At 42.2% G+C, this 19,152-nt stretch overlaps 1 protein-coding gene across 12 annotated transcripts in view; it reads left to right on the top strand.

The window, feature by feature from the left end:
• Nucleotides 1-10,848, top strand: part of LOC147117609 (lysophosphatidylcholine acyltransferase 1-like) — a 309,307-nt gene extending 298,459 nt beyond the window's left edge. For all 12 annotated transcript variants that reach the window (XM_085988725.1, XM_085988726.1, XM_085988727.1 and 9 more), the window contains one exon: nt 6,282-10,848. In XM_085988725.1, coding sequence (XP_085844851.1) covers nt 6,282-6,475 — 194 coding nt within the window. In that variant the 3' untranslated portion in view covers nt 6,476-10,848. The remainder of the gene's footprint in view (nt 1-6,281) is intronic.
• Nucleotides 10,849-19,152: the final 8,304 nt, after the last annotated feature.

The following is a 19,152-nucleotide window of genomic DNA, read 5'->3' as shown; positions in this document are numbered from 1 at the left end:
GATTATAGTTTGGGCATCTGCAATGTGCTCACCTACTTCCTTTAAAACCCTGGGATGGAAACCATCTGCTCCTGGTGATTTGTCGCTCTTTAGTGCCATTATTTCCTTCATTACTGCTATTTTGCTTACATTAATTCTATTGAGTCCCTGTCCCTGATTCAATATTAGCTTCCTTGGGATTTCTGGCATGCTATCCTCTTCTACTGTAAATACCGAAACAAAGTAATTATTCAACATGTCCGACATTTCCTTATTATCATTGACAATATTACCGAAAAAACAACAAAAAATGCTGGAAAAACTCAGCAGGCCAGGCAACATCCGTGGAGAGAAAATAGAGTCAAGGTTTCGGGTGAAAACCCTTTGTCAAGACTAAAGCACAGGAAATGAAATGGATTAAGAGGCCAGGCTGGGAGAGAACAAAAAAGAAGAGACATTAAGAGGTATTCAAAACGAGACGAGATGGTGATAGGACTAGTGGAGACAAAAGACGGCTCTAGATTAGGTGTGAAATGCGCTGGCAGAATGGGAGACAGCTGCCATGTGGGAGAGAGGGAATAAAAAGAAAGAAGTGGGGGGGAAGGCCGAAACAAAGGTGTGGATAAAAAATATAAGTAAAAATGTAATAGGGGCCGAGGTTATGATCTGAAATTGTTGAACTCGATACTGAGTCCGGAAGGCTGTAAAGTGCCTAATCGGAAGATGAGGTGCTGTTCCTCGAGTTTACGGTGAGCTTCCGTGGAACAATGCAAGGGGCCGAGGACGGTGAGGTCCGAGTGGGAATAGGGCGGTAAATTAAAATGACAGGCGACCGGAAGCTCAGGGTCACCCTTACGGACTGAACGGCAGTGTTCCGCAAAGCGGTCACCCAATCTGCGTTTGGTCTCCCCAATGTAGAGGAGACCACATCGTGAGCAGCGAATACAGTATACTAAATTGCAAGAAGTACAAGTAAATCGCTGTTTCACCTGGAAGGGGTGTTTGGGGCCCTGGACGGTGGGAAGGGGGGAGGTATAAGGGCAGGTGTTACATCTCCTGCGCTTGCATGGGAAGGTGCCAGGGGAAGGGGTGCTGGGGGTGATGTGAGTGGACTAGGGTGTCTCGGAGGGAGCGGTCCCTACGGAATGCTGAAATTACCGATACCAGTCTTCAAGGGGCCAACATTGCTCTTTTTCCTAATATAATTGTAAACATTCTTTGTGTTGATTTTGATATCCCTTGCAAGTTTCTTTTCATACTCCCTTTTTGTAGCTCTTGCTATCTGTTTTGTCACCCTTTGCTGTTCTTTGTATCTTTCCCATTCACCAGGACCTGTTATTTTTTGCATTTTTGTATGCTTTTTCTTTTAGTTTTATGCTGTCTCTTACCTTTTTAATCATCCATGGCTTTTTTTTTTGGCAAACAGAGCTCTTTCCCCTCGGGTATAAACTGGTTCTGTATCACATAAAAAAAAAAATTGAACACCTCCCACTGATCATCTGTCGTTTTACCCATTAACTGATTTGCCCAGTTTATTATGAATAGTCTCTGTCTCATACCGTTGAAGTTGGCCTTACTTAAATCTAGAATCTTAGTAGCTGTTTCACGTTTCTCCCTTTCAAACGCCACGTTGAACTTGATCATGTTATGATCGCTATTAGTTAAATGTTCACGTACCATTAGGCCGTTAACTAAATCTGGCTCATTACTCATTACTAAATTTAATATATATTTTTTTTAATTCCTTGATGGGATGTGGGCGTCGCTGGCTAGGCCTGCATTTAGTGCCCATCCCTAATTGCCCTTGAGAAGATGGTGGTGAGCCGCCACCTTGAACCGTTGCAGTCCATATGGTGTAGGTACACCCACAATGCTGTTTGGAAGAGAGTTCCAGGATTTTGGCCCAGTGACAGTGAAGGAACGGCGATACAGGTCCAAGTCAGGATGGTGTGTGGCTTGGAGGGGCACTTGTAGGTGGTGATGTTCCCATGCGTCTGTTGCCTTTGTCCTTCTAAGTGGTAGAGGTGCTGTTGAAGGAGCTTTGGCGAGTTGCTGCAGTGCATCTTGTAGATGTTACACACTGTAGCCACAGTGCGCCGGTGGTGGAGGGAGTGAATGTTGAAGGTGGTGGATGGAGTACCAATCAAGCGGGCTGCTTTGTCCTGGATGGTGTCGAGTTTCTTGAGTGTTGAGTGTTGTTGGAACTGCACTCATCCAGGCAAGTGGAGAGTATTCCATCACACTCCTGACTTGTGCCTTGTAGATGGTGGAAAGGCTTTGGGGAGTCAGGAGGTGAGACACTCGCCGCAGAATTCCCAGCCTCTGGCCTGCTCTTGTAGCCACAGTATTTATATGGCTGGTCCAGTTCAGTTTCTGATCAATGGTAACCCCCAGGATGTTGATAGTGGGGGATTCAGCGATGGTAATGCCATTGAATGTCAAGGGGAGATGGTTAGAGTCTCGCTTGTTGGAGATGGTCATTGCCTGGCACTTGTGTGGTGCGAATGTTACTTGCCACTTGTCAGCCCAAGTCTGAATGTTGTCCAGGCCCCCTTGTTGGTTCTAGGACATATTGTAGAAAACTAACCCGACACACTCAAGAAATTCACTACCTTTCTGACAGGTGCTAGTCTGCTTATCCCAATCAGTATGAAAGTTATAATCCCCCATTAAAACCACTCTGCCTTTGCTACACGCTTTTATACAATCTAGCACTTCACAGCTGCAACCAGGGGGCTTAAACACAACTTCCACTACAGTCTTAAATCCTTTCCTATTTCTTAATTCTACCCATAAAGTCTCCACTGCCTGCTTATATCCTCTCTTATAATTGAAGTAATTTCATCCTTAATCACTAAGGCTACTCCTCCCCCTCTACCATTTTCCCTATCTTTCCTATAGACCTTGTAACCTGGTACATTTAGTTCCCAGTCCTGACCGTCTTGCAACCATGTCTCAGTAAAGGCTACCATGTCATACCCTCCAAGTTGAATTAGCACCTGCAGTTCATTCAATTTATCCTTAAACTGTGCGTTTGTATAAAGAACGCTTATTTGGGCAACGCACCCTAACCTGTCCTTCAGCTCTAATGTTTTACTCACATGTTTCTTATTTCTGTCTCCTTGTTTAATCACTTTAAATCTTTTAGTTTTCTCTTTACCTGTAGTGCCTAAAGAACAATTTCTGACTGTTACTCTACTCTCTTCCCTTTCGTTTGTTTTTGAACTATTTACTACAATTTCCACTTGAGCTCCCCCCCGCCATTTACTAGTTTAAAGTCCTTGTGACCGCCCTATTTATCCTTTCCGCTAGGACCCTGATCCCAGACTGGTTCAGATGGAGCCCATCCCAACGGTACAGTTCCTTCCTGTCCCAATACTGGTGCCAGTGCCCCATGGAACCCCTCTTTCCCACACCACTCCTTCAGCCACTTGTCCACCTCCCTCATCTGCTTATCCCTATGCCAATTTGAATGTGGCTCAGGTAATAATTTATTACCCTTATAAGGTCCTGTTCTTTAATTTAGCTCCTAGTTCCTGGTTCTTGCCTACTCTTCTCTATGTTGTTGGTCCCAACATGGACCACAATGACTGGATCCTCCCCCTGCCTCTCCAATATCTTTTCAAGCCTGTTCGAAATGTCCCTCACCCTGGCACCAGGTAGGCAACATACCATGTGGGACACACTATCTTGCTTACAAAGGATGCTATCTGTCCACCTAATTATAGAATCCCCTACAACTACCACATTACACTTCCCCCCCCCTCCTCCCCCCTTTGGACAGCCTCCAGCTCCAAAGTGCCATTCTGGCTGTCCTTCGGACAGTCTTTATCCTTATCCTCACAAGTAGCAAGTACATTGTACCTGTTGAATAGGATCAATTTCTGTGGATCCTCGTTCTCTATCTCACCAGGGATACCCTTGCTCTGCACACTATCGGTCACAACAACCCCGTTCTGAACCTATACCTCTCTACAAGGTCTGGAATAAACTGTCCAAATACTCCTCCCCCTGCCCTTATTTGTCAGAGTGTCTCCAACTCGCACTCCAGCTCAATGACTCTGAACCGGAGAGATTCGAGACTGAGACATCTACTGCAGATGTGTTCGGGACAGTCTCGCTGTCCACAAACTCCCATATACTGCAGTCCAGACACACAACCTGCTCTGCCATGTCTTAGTCTAGATTATTTATATTATCTACTTTCTAGTTTGTTTCTTTTTCTACACATTACTTGTTGAAAAATAGTTAAATGTCTCTTTTTAAAAAAAAAACTCACCACCTATTCACCAATCAACTCCTTCCCTTGTGCTGATGTCACCTTAGGTGTTTTTTACGCTGACGTCACGCTTTTCATTTCTGCCTGTGTTTGAGTTGCTCGCGCTGCCTCTGGTCCCGAGCCTCCTCTGCCACCACACTCTCTATCTTGCTCTGCTCTCGCTGCTTCTGGTCTTGGGCCTCCTCTGTCACCATGCTCTTTATCTTGGCTCCGCTCTCGCTCAGCTCCTGCTGCTTCTGGTCTGCCGTGTGGCAAGTTTATATATGGACATTCCTAAAGGTGCTGGGAATTTTTTTTACAACTGAAAGCAGAGATCACTATGTTTATGATGGGATTTCTTTGGTTATTATAAGATATTGAAAAGGGACTAGTGACATAATGTATGAGATCACTATTATTTCTTCTGGGAACTGGGTTTGAATCTAACCTGGACCAATGTGATGTAGGTACAGAGTCCAGAATAAAATGAATCTGGTCAATTTCTTTCTGGTCCCTTGTAGTGGTGAATCAGCAACACAAAACCAATTATTTGACTGTAAATGCTAAATCTCAAAGGCCAGAAAGCTGGATTGTGTGAAATAGAAATGTCACTAAGGTACAGTAGGAGGCACTGTTCTGAGGTTAAAGTTAAGGCACTTTGTTGAGGCAATGTAACTGGAGCTTTATGCATCATCTAACCCATGTTATACCTGGCCTGAGAGTGTTTTAATTACTGTCGGTGGATGCAATAAGTGTTCCATTCCCAGTACTGCGCCCTCATCTTAATCAACATAAAGAAAAATAATGTTGCACAACAAAGAAGTAGATATGTTTATCAAAAGTCACTAATGCACTTTAAAGAACCATTCTTTTATTTTGACAGGAAACTATGCTCCAAAAATCTTTTTAAATTTATGTAGTCAGTCATTAGTCAGCCAAACTTGTGTATACTGTATAAAGTTAGCTGATTAACAAATGCACAAACACTATAATACTGGCTATTATAGTGTGCAACATCTACTATAACCTAGTGGCGAACATTCCTGAGGCCCCACTTGCCACTGCAGTGAATACCATCCCAAATTTCAGGTATACGGAATTTCCATTGGAGGGGTGGGAGTGGCAGGTGCCCACATTATTGCCGCTAACGTGTGTCTGAATTGGTTGGGGTAGGACTTTTGGAGCAGCACCTTGCAACAACAGAAAGGCTGTTCCAGCTGATGATGACCACAGACAAAAGAAAATTGCATTTTAAATTTCAAGTTGCAGTTGAGAAACTGACATTTGAGGCAGTAGTGTGCTCCACTTCTGCCAAAATCTGGTCCTTTATGATGGCAAACTTAGCATTGGGGCAGTGGAGGATTATTTTTTTAATTCTTGGGAGGTGGGCGTCGCTGGCAGGGCTGGCATTTATTTCCCATCCCTGGTTGCCCTGAGAAGGTGCTGGTGGGCTGCTGCCTTGTACTGCAGCAGTTATTCTTTGTAGTGGTTTGATATAACTGAGTGGCTTGCTGAGCCACTTCATAAGGCAGAGTCAACCACATTGGTGTGGCTGGAGTCACATACTGGGGAAGTACAGAAGGATTACTTACTGGGTTTTTATGACAATCCAACAACTTAATGAATTCAAATTCTCAAAATGGGATTTGAACTCGCGTTGACTGGATTATTAGACCAGATCTCTGGAATCCTAGATCCAGTATCCTAACCAATACACTACCGTAACCCTATGGATGATGTAACTCTGCCTATTCAGATAACATCTGCACGGAGTGGGTGGTGGATGCAAGAAATGCCTGCCCCAACTTCTGGTAGAATTTGCCAACATCCACAAGAATGGGGGGGGGGGGGGCCTAATCTACCCACCCCAATTTTGCTACTGTTTCACCCCACCCCCAGCCCAGTAATTTTCAGATCCAGGCATGTAAAGGATCTCTGACTGTTCTGCTTCCTGCCACTGTTTGGCATTTAGGAGAGAAAGTGAGAACCGTACACAAATAGAGAATACATAATCATTTTCATGTGTGCATTTTTCTAACTTCAGTGGACTTCTGCAAGTTTTCACGTATTAATCCTGATTATGCTGAGGAGTATCTTTACCCAGACCAAATGATGGGTTTCACAGGCTGCATGGAAAACCAGCTTGCTCCTACTGCTAATGGATTTTGCACAGACTTCTCACCTGAGGACCAAGAAGAGGAAAGAGAAGAAAAAACCTTGGACAAAAAGCTTAACTAACTCCTTAGGGATGATCCTTCTCCTGGTGAGAGGGTAGGCCAATTTAGGGCACTACACATTACTTCTATTAACCTGACTAAATGTCTTTCCCTGTATGAACTTACTGCCATTTTTCTGTATATTTATCATCTCTCCAGTATAATATCTGTGTGTTGAGCTTGGAGACAGTCGGTTTTTAAAAAAATCATTTTTAAATGTCATCAGAAGCCAAGATTGTAAAGATGCTTATTATTTGTACCTGTACTTGAAGGGAACCAAGCACTTATTCAGTTCCATTTTCACATTTATGGTATATGTGTTATGGTGACTATGCATGTTTAAAACTTGTAGCTGCAGTTGTGGTAGCACATTTTTTGTGTGTTTTTTATTCATTTGTCGTCTGTTTATTTTGTGTACGCTTAATTTTTCTGCAAAGCAGCTTTTGAAAAAATGTTTGCGGAAGATGGGGGTAATGGTATTTTTCTACCAGTGTTACAATATAACAAACCTTTTTGGTGTGGTGCGTTTGGTTCCATAATGATGTGCTAGCTGGGATATGTTTGTATACTTAATATTTTAAGTATCATCACTCTGCTCCCTGCCCTTGCTGTCGTAACTGAAGAGAGGAAAAAGTTTCTAATGTGAATGAAGTATAAAGAATACAACGTGTGAGGGAATGCATCAGTGTTCAGGTTAACATCTGATTAATTTTCTGGGTATAACTTCACAGTACCCCCAGGTTAATTCCATTATAGTTGCATAGGAATTTTATTAAAGTCTTGTGTTGCTATTTTTAATGTAACAATGTGATAGAAAATACTTGAGGGTAATTATCCCTAATAATTCATTTGGTTAACTGTTCTGAGCAATGAATCATATGGGTTTAGTTGATCTGGTAACAAAGCATGTTGTCTGTGTGCAAATACCGTAAAGCATATTAACTTAAGAAAAGAACAAGAAAATAAGTGTTATAATGGACCAATAAGCAGATGATCATACGGTGTAAACTAGATGTCAGGATTTTGAATGAGATGATGTTGCATGCCAAAGGCATAACAGTTTGCGCTCAGTATGTGAAAGTAGCCACCTGCCTGCAACTGGGGAGGCAAAGTTACTTCTCTGGTTTTAAAACAGGATGGAGTCTTCTACTGATATAAGGACCATTGATGTACGTGCTAACCAGGAACTTTGCACATTCTGGCTCACCTGTATGACTTCTTGTCTAATTATAGTGAAGGGCTACCTATGTTGGGTTTTTTTAACGTTTAAAACTTGAGAATAAAAGGAAACAATAAGAAATAAAGAGTGCATATCTGATGATGACTTTAAAAAAAGGAAGGAAGAGTACAGTTCAAGTTTCAAAGATACAGATATTATAAAGTAAGAGATGGAAATCTTGGACATGACTGAATTTTTTTTCAAACGAAGGAACAAAGAGAAATTCCATGGAAAATAGGTTGCCGGGCCACAGAATATTAAATTAGAGAGAGAGCTGAATGATGAAGATATGAAATCTAATCAGTGCTCCTTCATGTCATGTCATAGCTGATTTTGCTGGAAGTAACTGCACTGCACTATCACCAAAACCCTAATTTCCCCTTGGTGATGTCTAGAATAAATATTAATATTGTAATTCCTGAGCAGACTATTTACTAATGTGTATATTTGGGCTACTGCTGGCAGCCACTGAGATCAGTAGATAGTGATGCCACATGTGTAACAGGTTGGATTTTTTTAAAATCCACTCTTAAGATTTCATTCCATGTATTGCCAGAGTGTTCCACTGAAGATTGGACTTGTCATAGTTATAGCTGCTTCAACTTAGGGAGCATATGGAACATATGATTTGTATCAGAGGTGAAGATCATCCTCAGTCTGGCAAATTGCTATTGTCTATAGAGACAATTCATGTAGCTAAGTCAGTATTGCCCTGATGCACACTACTGACTAGCTTGGCCCCCTTTGAGCTCTGGTTGTAGTACCCTATAATGAATGCTCAGAGTTGGACAATGGTCATCAGTCTAGAGTATCACAAATTTAGCACTATTGCCGACGAAAATCAGATACTGCTGTTCCTGCTTTCCACCAGCAAGAAAATTGATCAAATAGGTTAATAAACATGTGTAGTTTCTGTGTTTTTGTTTTTCCTTCGGGTGAAGTGATGGAAGAGGAGGAAAGATTAAACTGCAAAGTTATAAAATGGAGAAAAGTGATTTCCGACAAGGAGACACAAATTTAACTTTTCCCCTTTAAAGGTGTTTGGTCTTTTCTTGACACAAACAAGAGACACAGTTAAGTTTGTTCATTTGCCTTGTAACATAAAATTAGATTGGGTGGAAGCTAAGTGAGCAGGTTATTATTTGTAAGGCAAATTGTAATTCATTTGTGTGTGATTTCTGTTGATAAACGGTGAAAGCACAGGAGTACAGCAAACCTGCATTTTTTTTTCCCCATACAGGATGATTTTACACATCCACTCCCATTATTTTGTGTGTAAAATAAATGTCCTGGGTAAACTCTGCCACGTTACCTTACAGTTAGGTTTTTTAAACTTTTTTTTCTTCATGCTGTACATTAATTTTATTCAATGGAACTCTATGTAAACAGTGTTTGAACAATATTACTACACAGTGCTTTAGGGTGTTTTTTTGTGGGGAAAATGGCACTGTGCTGATCCTAAACCTGTTGTCTGCTCTTTGTCTCAAAGCATTATAAATGCAGTTGTTTATTCTATCCTTGTTGGCTGAATGATGGAGTATAATAATAGAATGCCCTGAAGTCAATGAATGGGACAGCTACAGCTCAACTTGCCTCATCTATCAGTCTATAACTCAACATTGAACTAGAGTAAGTTGATGCTGAGTAAGAGCTGTTAACTGAGAATTATGCTGAAGCTTATTATTTAACGATTGTGCATTTTTAATCTTGGGTAATGTCACAGAAGAACAATTCAAAGTTAGTTGACTGAATGTTGTTTTGATATACTATATAACATACTGTAGCACATCTTTTTGTTGAACTGATGGATGATATGAAGCATTTATTGATGAACATCCCAGTGTTAACATAATCATTGACATTATCAGGAAAATAGTTGAACTGATGTGGAAAAAGAAACAGAATTATGGATACTGTGCTGAAATTCATGAGTAGAATCCTACTGAACAATACACATTGGCACTGCCACTTGTATCATCAAATTATGACTATTCAAAATTAATTGCAATTATTGCTTAATTATGATTTTTAGAGTTAATATATGCATGTAAATCCTTCCATGTGAATAATGGTGCATCAGATCAAAAGTTTTAAAATCTTGGTACTGTAAACATCATATTCAGTGTTGGAGATGTTGAACTTAGATTCCTTTTGCAATCAGGTTTGTGAATTTTGGAAAAATACACTCCAGCACAATATGTAATGAGCCTCAATGAGGATTACAGTGCAATGGGAAGAGTTTGGATTTGTCCAAATGTTGTGGACAACTCCAGATGAATCATTAATTCATTTACAATGTTTTTTGTCATATGCTTTGAAAGGTAATGTACTTTTTCTGAGGATTTTTCAACTTTATTTTGTATTTATATCTATTTCCTTTTATAAGTTTCAGTGAAAGGTGACTGGGTCACATGATTTTAAAACCTGAGATCTACAATTTCACTGCAGTGAGAATGAACATTTTCAATCATGTTCTAGAAAATTAAGTAATATTAAAAAATCCTGTGAAGATTAGGCATTACTTGTTGACATGAAAACCAGTCACTGTACAAACACAGAAAATTTGAGATTTACATTTAACACATGCCACGATTGAGAGTGTTGGGATTATAGGCTTTGGGAGATAACTTGCATTTTTTTGAACTAACTTCTCTAAATGACTACATAAATGTAAATCGTGTAAACATCTACAGACTTGTAGTTACTGCATCTTAATGTTTATGTATCAAGTAACTGCATAACATGTGCAACACCTTAATACGAAAAATAACATTTACAACATCAGTCATGTAACTCCATTACCAGACATTGGCCACGTTATTGGGTTTTTAATGTGTATTCTTTCCTATCAAGAAACATACCTCAGTAGGTAAGCTGTTCTTTGTTCTTGGTTGTCTTTGAAAGGATCCATGAAATTTTGCAGAAGGCTGCTTTTTTTTTACTACCTGTTTACTGCTGTATTTTACATTTACCTTGAACAAAATTGGACATTTTGCTTTGTGTTAAAGCTTCATGGTGGATTATGTATGGAAATCTGTTGCAATAACTGACCACATTTTTTCCACATTTTCATTGTACATAAAGGGATTACTGCTCAAACTTACATTGGACTTTGTGTTTCACAGTGAAATTATTTGAGTTGTCTGTGTGAATCCAGAATAAACGGATCGAAAAGAGTTCTGTGGTTTTTTTTTGCTAATGAGATATTGAGCACAAAACAATAATTGCATAGCAAATTATTTTTAAACTTTTTGGCACAGACTTCTGCCAATCTAATGCCCAATTTTGCCCCTGCACAGTACACTCCAAAAACATGCAAAATAAATGGATTTTATCATGAGGTCTATCTTTGCCCTGATGGCAGTTTTTGAGCTGGACAATTTTTTTCTTCCTTTTCTTGTATTGAGCAATTAATGTCTTTTAATCCCCCCCCCCCCCCCCCCCCCCCATCTCATCACCCAGCCCAGAACTGTTCAAACTGACATGAGAATTAGGGGAGTTTGAATGATCAATAGACACTTGCCATAACAGTCAGAATCCAACCCACAAGGGGAGAAGCCGGAGATCCCTGTCTGCCAATCAGGGTATAAAGTCAAGAAGTGAGTATGCAATGGAGAATATCAGGGATTCAGTGACTGGCATCAACTGTGCTTATGAAGCTGTGGCATAAAATCAAAATACATAATTTCTTACACACTACCAAAGAAGGAAAAAAGACTCCATGATGCATTGGCTGAAAGCCGAAGTAATTTTAAGATGCGATTATATCTTTCAAACCTGCAAACATTATTTCAAGTCATTATAATTTATATGTAATGCATCTTTACATTTTTTTTTTTTAATTCACTACAACAGGTCTCCTGAGGTTATGCATCTCTAGTCGGAGCTTTCGGGCTGACAAGCTACTCCCATGCACCCAATACTGCTTTTAACCATCTGCAAGGAGGCACACAATAGCAGCTATGGACAGCTATCTTCTAGTGGAAAGGAACCCAGCCTCTGTTGAGCATCTCAGTATCACCTATGATTGGGACCCCTGTGGGGATTGGTCTTTAAGTTGAATACCCCATTTCAGTGGAATGGCACCAATCTACTGCCTTGACATACTGTGTCACAAACTATAAAGTATAATTTCTCTGGTTCTGTATGTACGGCTAGGCAGTTGATTGGTATTTTACCCAGGAGGTGCACTAGAATAAGAGGGAAGCAACATCAAACATAGTTAAGAACTTTAAAAAAAAAAAAAAAAAAATTTTTTTTTAAATTTAAAAAAATTGTGTATTGCATAAATGGAAATCCTGTAGTGTTCATGATTGGCCATTGTTGAGTACACTTAGAAAGTTCTGTATTTGGGATAGAGTCATAGAGTTATACAGCACAGAAAGAGTCCCTTCGGCCCATAGTGTCCGCGCCGGCCATCAAGCCCTGTCTAATCTCATTTTCCAGCATTTGGGCTGTAGCCTTGTATGCTATGACATTTCAAGTGCTCATCCAAATGCTGCTTGAATGTTGAGGGTTCCTGCCTCTACCACCCTTTCAGGCAGTGAGTTCCAGATTCCAACCACCCTCTGGGTGAAAAAGTTTTTCCTCAAATCCCCTCTAAACCTCCTGCCCCTTACCTTGAATCTATGCCCCCTTGTTATTGACCCCTCTACTAAGGGGAAAAGTTCCTTTCTATCCACCCTATCTATGCCCCTCAATTTTGTACACCTCAATCAGGTCCCCCCTCAGCCTTCTCTGCTCCAAGGAAAACAACCCCAGCCTGTCCAGTCTTTCTTCATAGCTGAAGCACTCCAGCCCAGCTAACATCCTGGTAAATCTCCTCTGCACCCTCCAAAGCAATCACATCCTTCCTATAGTGTGGCGACCAGAACGGCACACAGTACTCCAGCTGTGGCCTTACCAGCGTTTTGTACATAACCTCCCTGCTCTTATATTCTTTGCCTCGGCTAATGAAGGCAAGTATCCCATATGCCTTTTTAACCACCTTATCCACCTGTTCTGCTGCCTTCAGGGATCTATGTACACGCACACCAAGGTCCCTCTGATCCTCTGTCTTTCCTAGGGTCTTACCATTCATTGTTTATTCCCTTGCCTTGTTAGTCTGTCCAAAATACATCACCTCACACTTTTCAGGGTTAAATTCCATTTGCCACTGTTCCGCCCATCTGACCAACCCATCTATATCGTCCTGTAGCCTGAGGCTTCCCTCCTCGCTATTTACCACCCCACCAATTTTCGTGTCATCTGCGAACTTACTGATCATACCTTTTACATTCACATCCAGTCACAAAAACAACCTTCCACCATCACCCTCTGCCTTCTGCCACTAAGCCAGTTTTGGATCCAATGTGCCAAGGCACCCTGGATACATCGTACTGGCAATATCTAGCAGAGTTAGGAAAAAAGATTCTATGTAGCCGTGCGACCCTTCTTCATCTAATCCCATCAACGTATCCTATTCCATTCTCCCTTGAGTTTATCTAGCTTCCCCTTAAATACATCATCTCCTTACAGTGAGCTCCACATTTTAACCACTCTGCATGAAGAAGATTCTCCTGAATTTATTAGATTTATTAGTGACCATCTTATATTTATGGCCCCTCGTTTTGGTCTCGCCTACAAGTGGAAACCTCTTCTCCATGTCAACCCTATCCAACCCTTTCATAATCTTCAAGACCTCTATCGGGTTACCCCCTCAGTCTTCGCTCTAGAGAAAAGAGCCCCAGCCTGTTCAATCTTTCCTGATGGGTATAGCCTCTTGGGTCTGGTATCATTCCTATAAATCTTTTTAGTAAGTTGCTTAGCTCCATTTGTAGAGTGTAATTTCCCCACCTCGCATCTCCTTGGGCCACACGTGTGTCTGGAAGCTTAAGTAGACAAGCTGCTCCCAGTCACTCAAGTTGCTTTGAACCATCTGCTAGGAGGCACACAACAGCAGTTTCCCCCAACCGCCAGCTGACTAATTGCACAGCAGCACAGCTGGCAATTGGTACTGTACAGCATATGAAATCTGTGTCCTATTGTGGCAAGCACCAATCTGCTGCTTTAATGTTCGACCACACCTATGAAGTGTAATTTGGCAATGCTGTATGTACTGCTGGACAGATGCTTGGCACCTTATCTTGCGGGTTGAAACTCAGAAAAGATGCATTAGAAGTAAATAAACATCAAAAATAATTATAAACTTTAAAAGATAATCTATAGACCAGGAAGGTTCCATATTTGATCCTGACCTGTGCTCAGTTAGCCGATCTCAGCCATGTTGAGGGGTACAGCAATGGGCCTTTACGGTAGAGGATACTAAGAATATCCCAACACTGGACAAACAGGGGGCTCTGGGGGGGGGGGGGGGGGAGAGCTAAATACGATCAAAATCACTAAGGAAGTGGTACTTGGTAAAATAATGGGACTCAAGGCGGATAAATCCCCTCAATCTGATGGCTTACATCCTAGGGTCTTGAGGGAAGTGGCGGTAGGGATTGTGGATGCATTGGTAATAATTTTCCAAAACTCCCTGGACTCAACAAAGGTCCCGGCAAATTGGAAAACTGCTAATGTAACACCCTTATTTAAAAAGGGTAGTAGGCAGAAGGCTGGAAACTATAGACCTGTTAGCCTAACATCTGTGGTTGGTAAAATGTTAGAGTCCATTATTAAGGAGACAGTAATGGGACATTTGGATAAACATAATTTAATAGGACAAACTCAGCATGGTTTCATGAAGGGGAAGTCATGTTTGACAAATTTGCTTGAGTTCTTTGAGGAAGTAACATACAGGGTGGATAAAGGGGAACCAATGGATGTAGGCATTTGATAAGGTGCCACACAAAAGATTATTGCTCAAGATAAAGAATCACGGGATTGGGGGTAATATTCTGGCGTGGGTGGAGGATTGGCTCTCTAACAGAAAGCAGAGAGTTGGGATAAATGGTTCATTCTCAGACTGGCAATCCGTAACTAGTGGTGTTCCGCAGGGGTCAGTGCTCGGTCCCCAACTCTTTACAATCTATAACGATTTGGAGGAGGGGACCAAGTGTAACATATCAAAGTTTGCAGATGATACAAAGATGGGAGGGAAAGTAGTGAGTGAGGAGGACATAAAAAACCTGCAAAGGGACATAGACAGGCTAAGTAAGTGGGCAGAGATTTGGCAGATGGAATACAATACTGGAAAGTGTGAGGTCATAACCTATGAAAAATCATAGAGCAAGTTATCTTAATGGCAAGAAACTGGAAAGTACTGTAGTACAAAGGGATCTGGGGGTCCTGGTGCACGAAACTCAAAAATTTAGTATGCAGGCGCAGCAAGTGATCAAGAAGGCCAATGGAATGTTGGATTTTATTGCTAGGGGGATAGAATATAAAAACAGGGAGGTATTGCTGCAGTTGTGCAAGGTATTGGTGAGACCGCACCTGGAATACTGCATACAGTTTTGGTGTCCATACTTAAGAAAAGACATACTTGCGCTTGAGTCAGTACAAAGAAGGTTCACTCGGTTAATTCCGGGGATGAGGGGGTGGACATATGATGAGAGGTTGAGTAGATTGGGACTCTACTCATTGGAGTTCAGAAGAATGAGAGGCGATCTTATTGAAACATATAAGATTGTGAAGGGGCTTGATCGGGTGGATGTGGTGAGGATGTTCCCAATGATGGGTGAAACTAGAACTCGGGGGCATAATCTTAGAATAAGGGGCTGCTCCTTCAAAACTGAGATGAGGAGAAACTTCTTCACTCAAAGGGTGGTAGGTTTGTGGAATTTGCTGCCCCAGAAAGCTGTGGAAGCTACATCATTAAATAAATATAAAACAGAAATAGATAGTTTCCTAGAAGTAAAGGGAATTAAGGGTTACGGGGAGCGGGCAGGAAATTGGACATGAGTCTAGGTTCGGAATGGTCGTGGCCCTGTGGAGTGGGCCCAGGGGCCATGTAGCCTGGTTCTGCTGCTACTTGTGTTCTAATTCTGTTAGATTTCAGGAGATGGTTTTATTCCTGTTCCTGGCTGGGGTGGAGATCGCCTTTACAGAAGGTAAGTACTGTAGAAAATATAGGGACAGAGTGATCTCCTGGACGAGTTTTGATCGCCCAGATGGGTCGGAGAGGAATTTCCCAGATTTTTTCTCCCAAATTGGCCATTGGGTTTTTTTTATCTGGTTTTTCGCCTCTCCCAGGAGATCACATGGGTTCGGGTGGGATGGAGAGTGATAGTAGATTTGAGGTTAGGATCAGATCAGCCATGATCTTATTGAATGGTGGAGCAGGCTCGAGGGGCCGATTGGCCTACTCCTGCTCCTATTTCTTATGTTCTCCTCTTATGTTAATGCCACTAGGTAAGAAGTAGAAAATTAGCCAGGATCCCCTCTGCTGATTACTATCACTACTGTAATTACATATCAAAATTCTGCAGTTAAGTCTGGTGGTTATTCAATGTGTGCATTTAGAAAATTCTTTAGGCTATAAATAACACCATTATGATGGTGATATCTGCAGTGAAACTGGGTATTGGTCTAATTCTGAAGAAAACAGACTAAAATGATAAGTAGGAAAAAACTTTAAATGCTGGAAATATGAAACAAAACCAGAAAATGCTGAGCTTACATATGGATCAATCAGGGTTTAGAAAGTGAGAAGACAGGTTAACATTCACAGGACTGATTTTTCATGTCCAGTTCTAGAATCAGCAGGAAATAGCACTTGGCTGAGACTATGGGCACTGAACTGGGTTGAGTTTCTGGGTGCAGCATAATTAACAATGTCGGTGAATGCAGGTCCAAGTAATGCTTGAGATTGGCAACTACCCATTAAGGGGCAGGAAATTGTTATGTTGCAGGTCTTAAAGTCCTGCAGCATATTGGAGCCATTCAACTTGGCCAAAGAGGAATGACTGGAGGGAGAATGGGCAGAAACGGCTGGCAGCATTTTAGGTGGGACAGGAAGGAGTGTGCCAGCATTAACTAAGGTGGTTGAACATCGAAAAGCCAGCCAGCTTGAAGGGGATGGAAGATGAATATTACCTTGAACTGGGTTAAGGGCGAAAGAGTTGACTTGGGGGGGAGAGGGGAGGGAGAATGGTGCCAGGTGGACTTGAGGGACAAGAATGCTGGGAGGATTGGAAGGGGAGTGTCTGAATGGGTTGAAAGTGGCTGGGTTACTGTGTCTCCTTCAACTGGGTCTAGAGGAGGTGCAGTGGGGTGAATTTTAACTTGCAGGAGGAGCGCTTTGGTTTGGGAGCGGGTGGGGGGTTAAAAGTGCAGAAATTGACAATGCATCGTCAGCAGCAAGTGACTCACCTGCCTCCACAAAGCCTTCCAACTATCTACAAGGCACAAGTCAGTAGTATGATGGAATACTCTCCTTTTGCCTGGATGAGTTCAGCTCCAACTGCACTCAAGAAGCTCGACACCATCCAGGACAAAGCAGCTCGCTTGATTGGCATATCATCCACCACCTTAAACATTCACTCCCTCCACTGACAGTGCACTGTGGCTGCAGTGTGTACCATCTACAAGATGCACTGCAGCAACTCACCAAGGCTTCTTCGGCAGCACCTCCCAAGCCCACGACCTCTACCACCTAGAAGGATAAGGGCAGCAGGTGCATGGGAACACCATCACCTCCAAGTTCACCTCCAGTCACACACCATCCTCACTTAGAAGTATATTGCCAATCCTTCGTCGTCGCTGGGTCAAAATCCTGAAACTACCTCCCTAACAGCCCTATGGGAGTACCTTCACCACAAGGACTGCAGCGGTCCAAGAAGGTGACTCACCACCACCTTCTTGAGGGCAATTAGGGATGGGCAATAAATGCCGGCATTGCAGCAGCGCCCACATCCTGTGAATTAATATTTAAAAAATTTTAAACCTGCCACCTTCCACATTTAACTTCAGTGAGGTAGGCTGCATGCGACCAACCCCCTTAGGAGAGGTGGGTTGTCAATTTCAATGTGTTAATTGCTCATTAAGAGCGATATTAACATGGCTTTTGGAATTCAACTGTGGGTGCACTGTTTTCCTGGGCTTCCTGAAAGTCGCATGGCGAGAACACCAGCAATTAAGGGGGCTGATGACGGAAATATGGCAATAAGTACTGAAACCTCAACTGCTTTCTTGCCTGATTGTGTAAAAGGCTTTGTTCACAGTACTTGTGCTGAGAGGTTACTTTCACAACTTTAGAAGTGACTTCACAACTTTGGTTGTCTGATCTCCACTTTGGAGCTGTGATCTATCAGATCAGTATAGACAAATCGGGAGGCGCCCTTCAATATGCACCAGCCAGGGTGTCCAGAATGGTTGTGGTGTGCTGCACTCTTCACAACATTGCACAGCAACTAGGTTTGGACCTGCAGGCGAAACAAGACGCAGATCACAGAGCCTTTTCAAAGGAAGAGGCAGAACCTGATGCGGCCAACAAACCAGCAGTGGCACACATTGCTGCCTGGGATGCAAGTGAAAAGACAATTTGCTAGGCAGCAACCAAAAATAGGCAATACAGGAAACAAATAATATTTATGTGGCTCAAAAATAAAAAAGAAACTTAACAATCTAACATTGTGTAACACATCCATGTGCATACCCTTGTGCAACTACAAATCTTTACTCTTCCTCTTGTAGGGGGTGGTGTGTTGTGTGGTCGTTTGTCAGCTTCCCCTCTGACTCCTTTGAGCAGTTTGAATCGCTCCCACTCCCTTTTGTTCTAGACTTTGGACTTATTTAGGGGTCGTAATAAACTTGCAACAGACACCTGGGTTGGTCAAAAGAATTCAGATCTTTATTTTGAGACAGGAAAATACACAATACAATAAAACTTACACTTTAAAAGGGTGGGGAACACACGGAATAAGCGAGGGAGAATTACAATATACAAAAATCCCTTACCCTCCCAACCCCACTACACTAGCTAGGCTGGAATCCAGAGGACCAGGAAATGCTCACCAAAAACAATTTACTTGACAGTTGTAGAGGTTTGCGATTTTGGGGTTCTCTTTAGTTCTGGCGGTTGGGGCCTGCCGTACCTCGGACGTGGTAGAAGACTACGCCTGCGTTGGGTCTTCAGTTGGGTTGAGTCCGCAGATGCGGTTAGTCACTCGGTTGGATCTTACCGGGTAAGTACCCAAATTTCTTTGGTTAGGGCTAGTTTTAGAGTCTTTTGTCCAAAATCTTACCCAGGGGTAAGTCAGACTAGCCTGTAGAGTGGAAACAAGTCTTTGGTTCATGAGTTTTTCGGCAGTTGGTTTCTTGTTGGTCGCGGTGGCCCAATATTACCTGGTTGGTGGTAATATTGGCTGGTGTTGGTTTCTGTAGGCCTTTGGTTGCCGCGATCTCTGTTTCTTCTTTCTTCCTTCGAGTCTCCGTTGATGGTCTCTCTCTCGAGCTGTACTGCACTCGACCTTGACTGTCTTCTGAACTCGACTGTTGAACTCCGAACTGACGAACTGACTGTTTAACTGGACAAGCAGGCCTCAATTATACTACTT

The sequence above is a fragment of the Somniosus microcephalus genome, chromosome 5 (assembly GCF_052327205.1).
Source record: "Somniosus microcephalus isolate GS21.2 chromosome 5, FLI_Smic_1.0, whole genome shotgun sequence".
In the NCBI taxonomy this organism is placed as follows: domain Eukaryota; kingdom Metazoa; phylum Chordata; class Chondrichthyes; order Squaliformes; family Somniosidae; genus Somniosus; species Somniosus microcephalus.
This window is presented reverse-complemented; position numbering and strand designations above follow the sequence as displayed.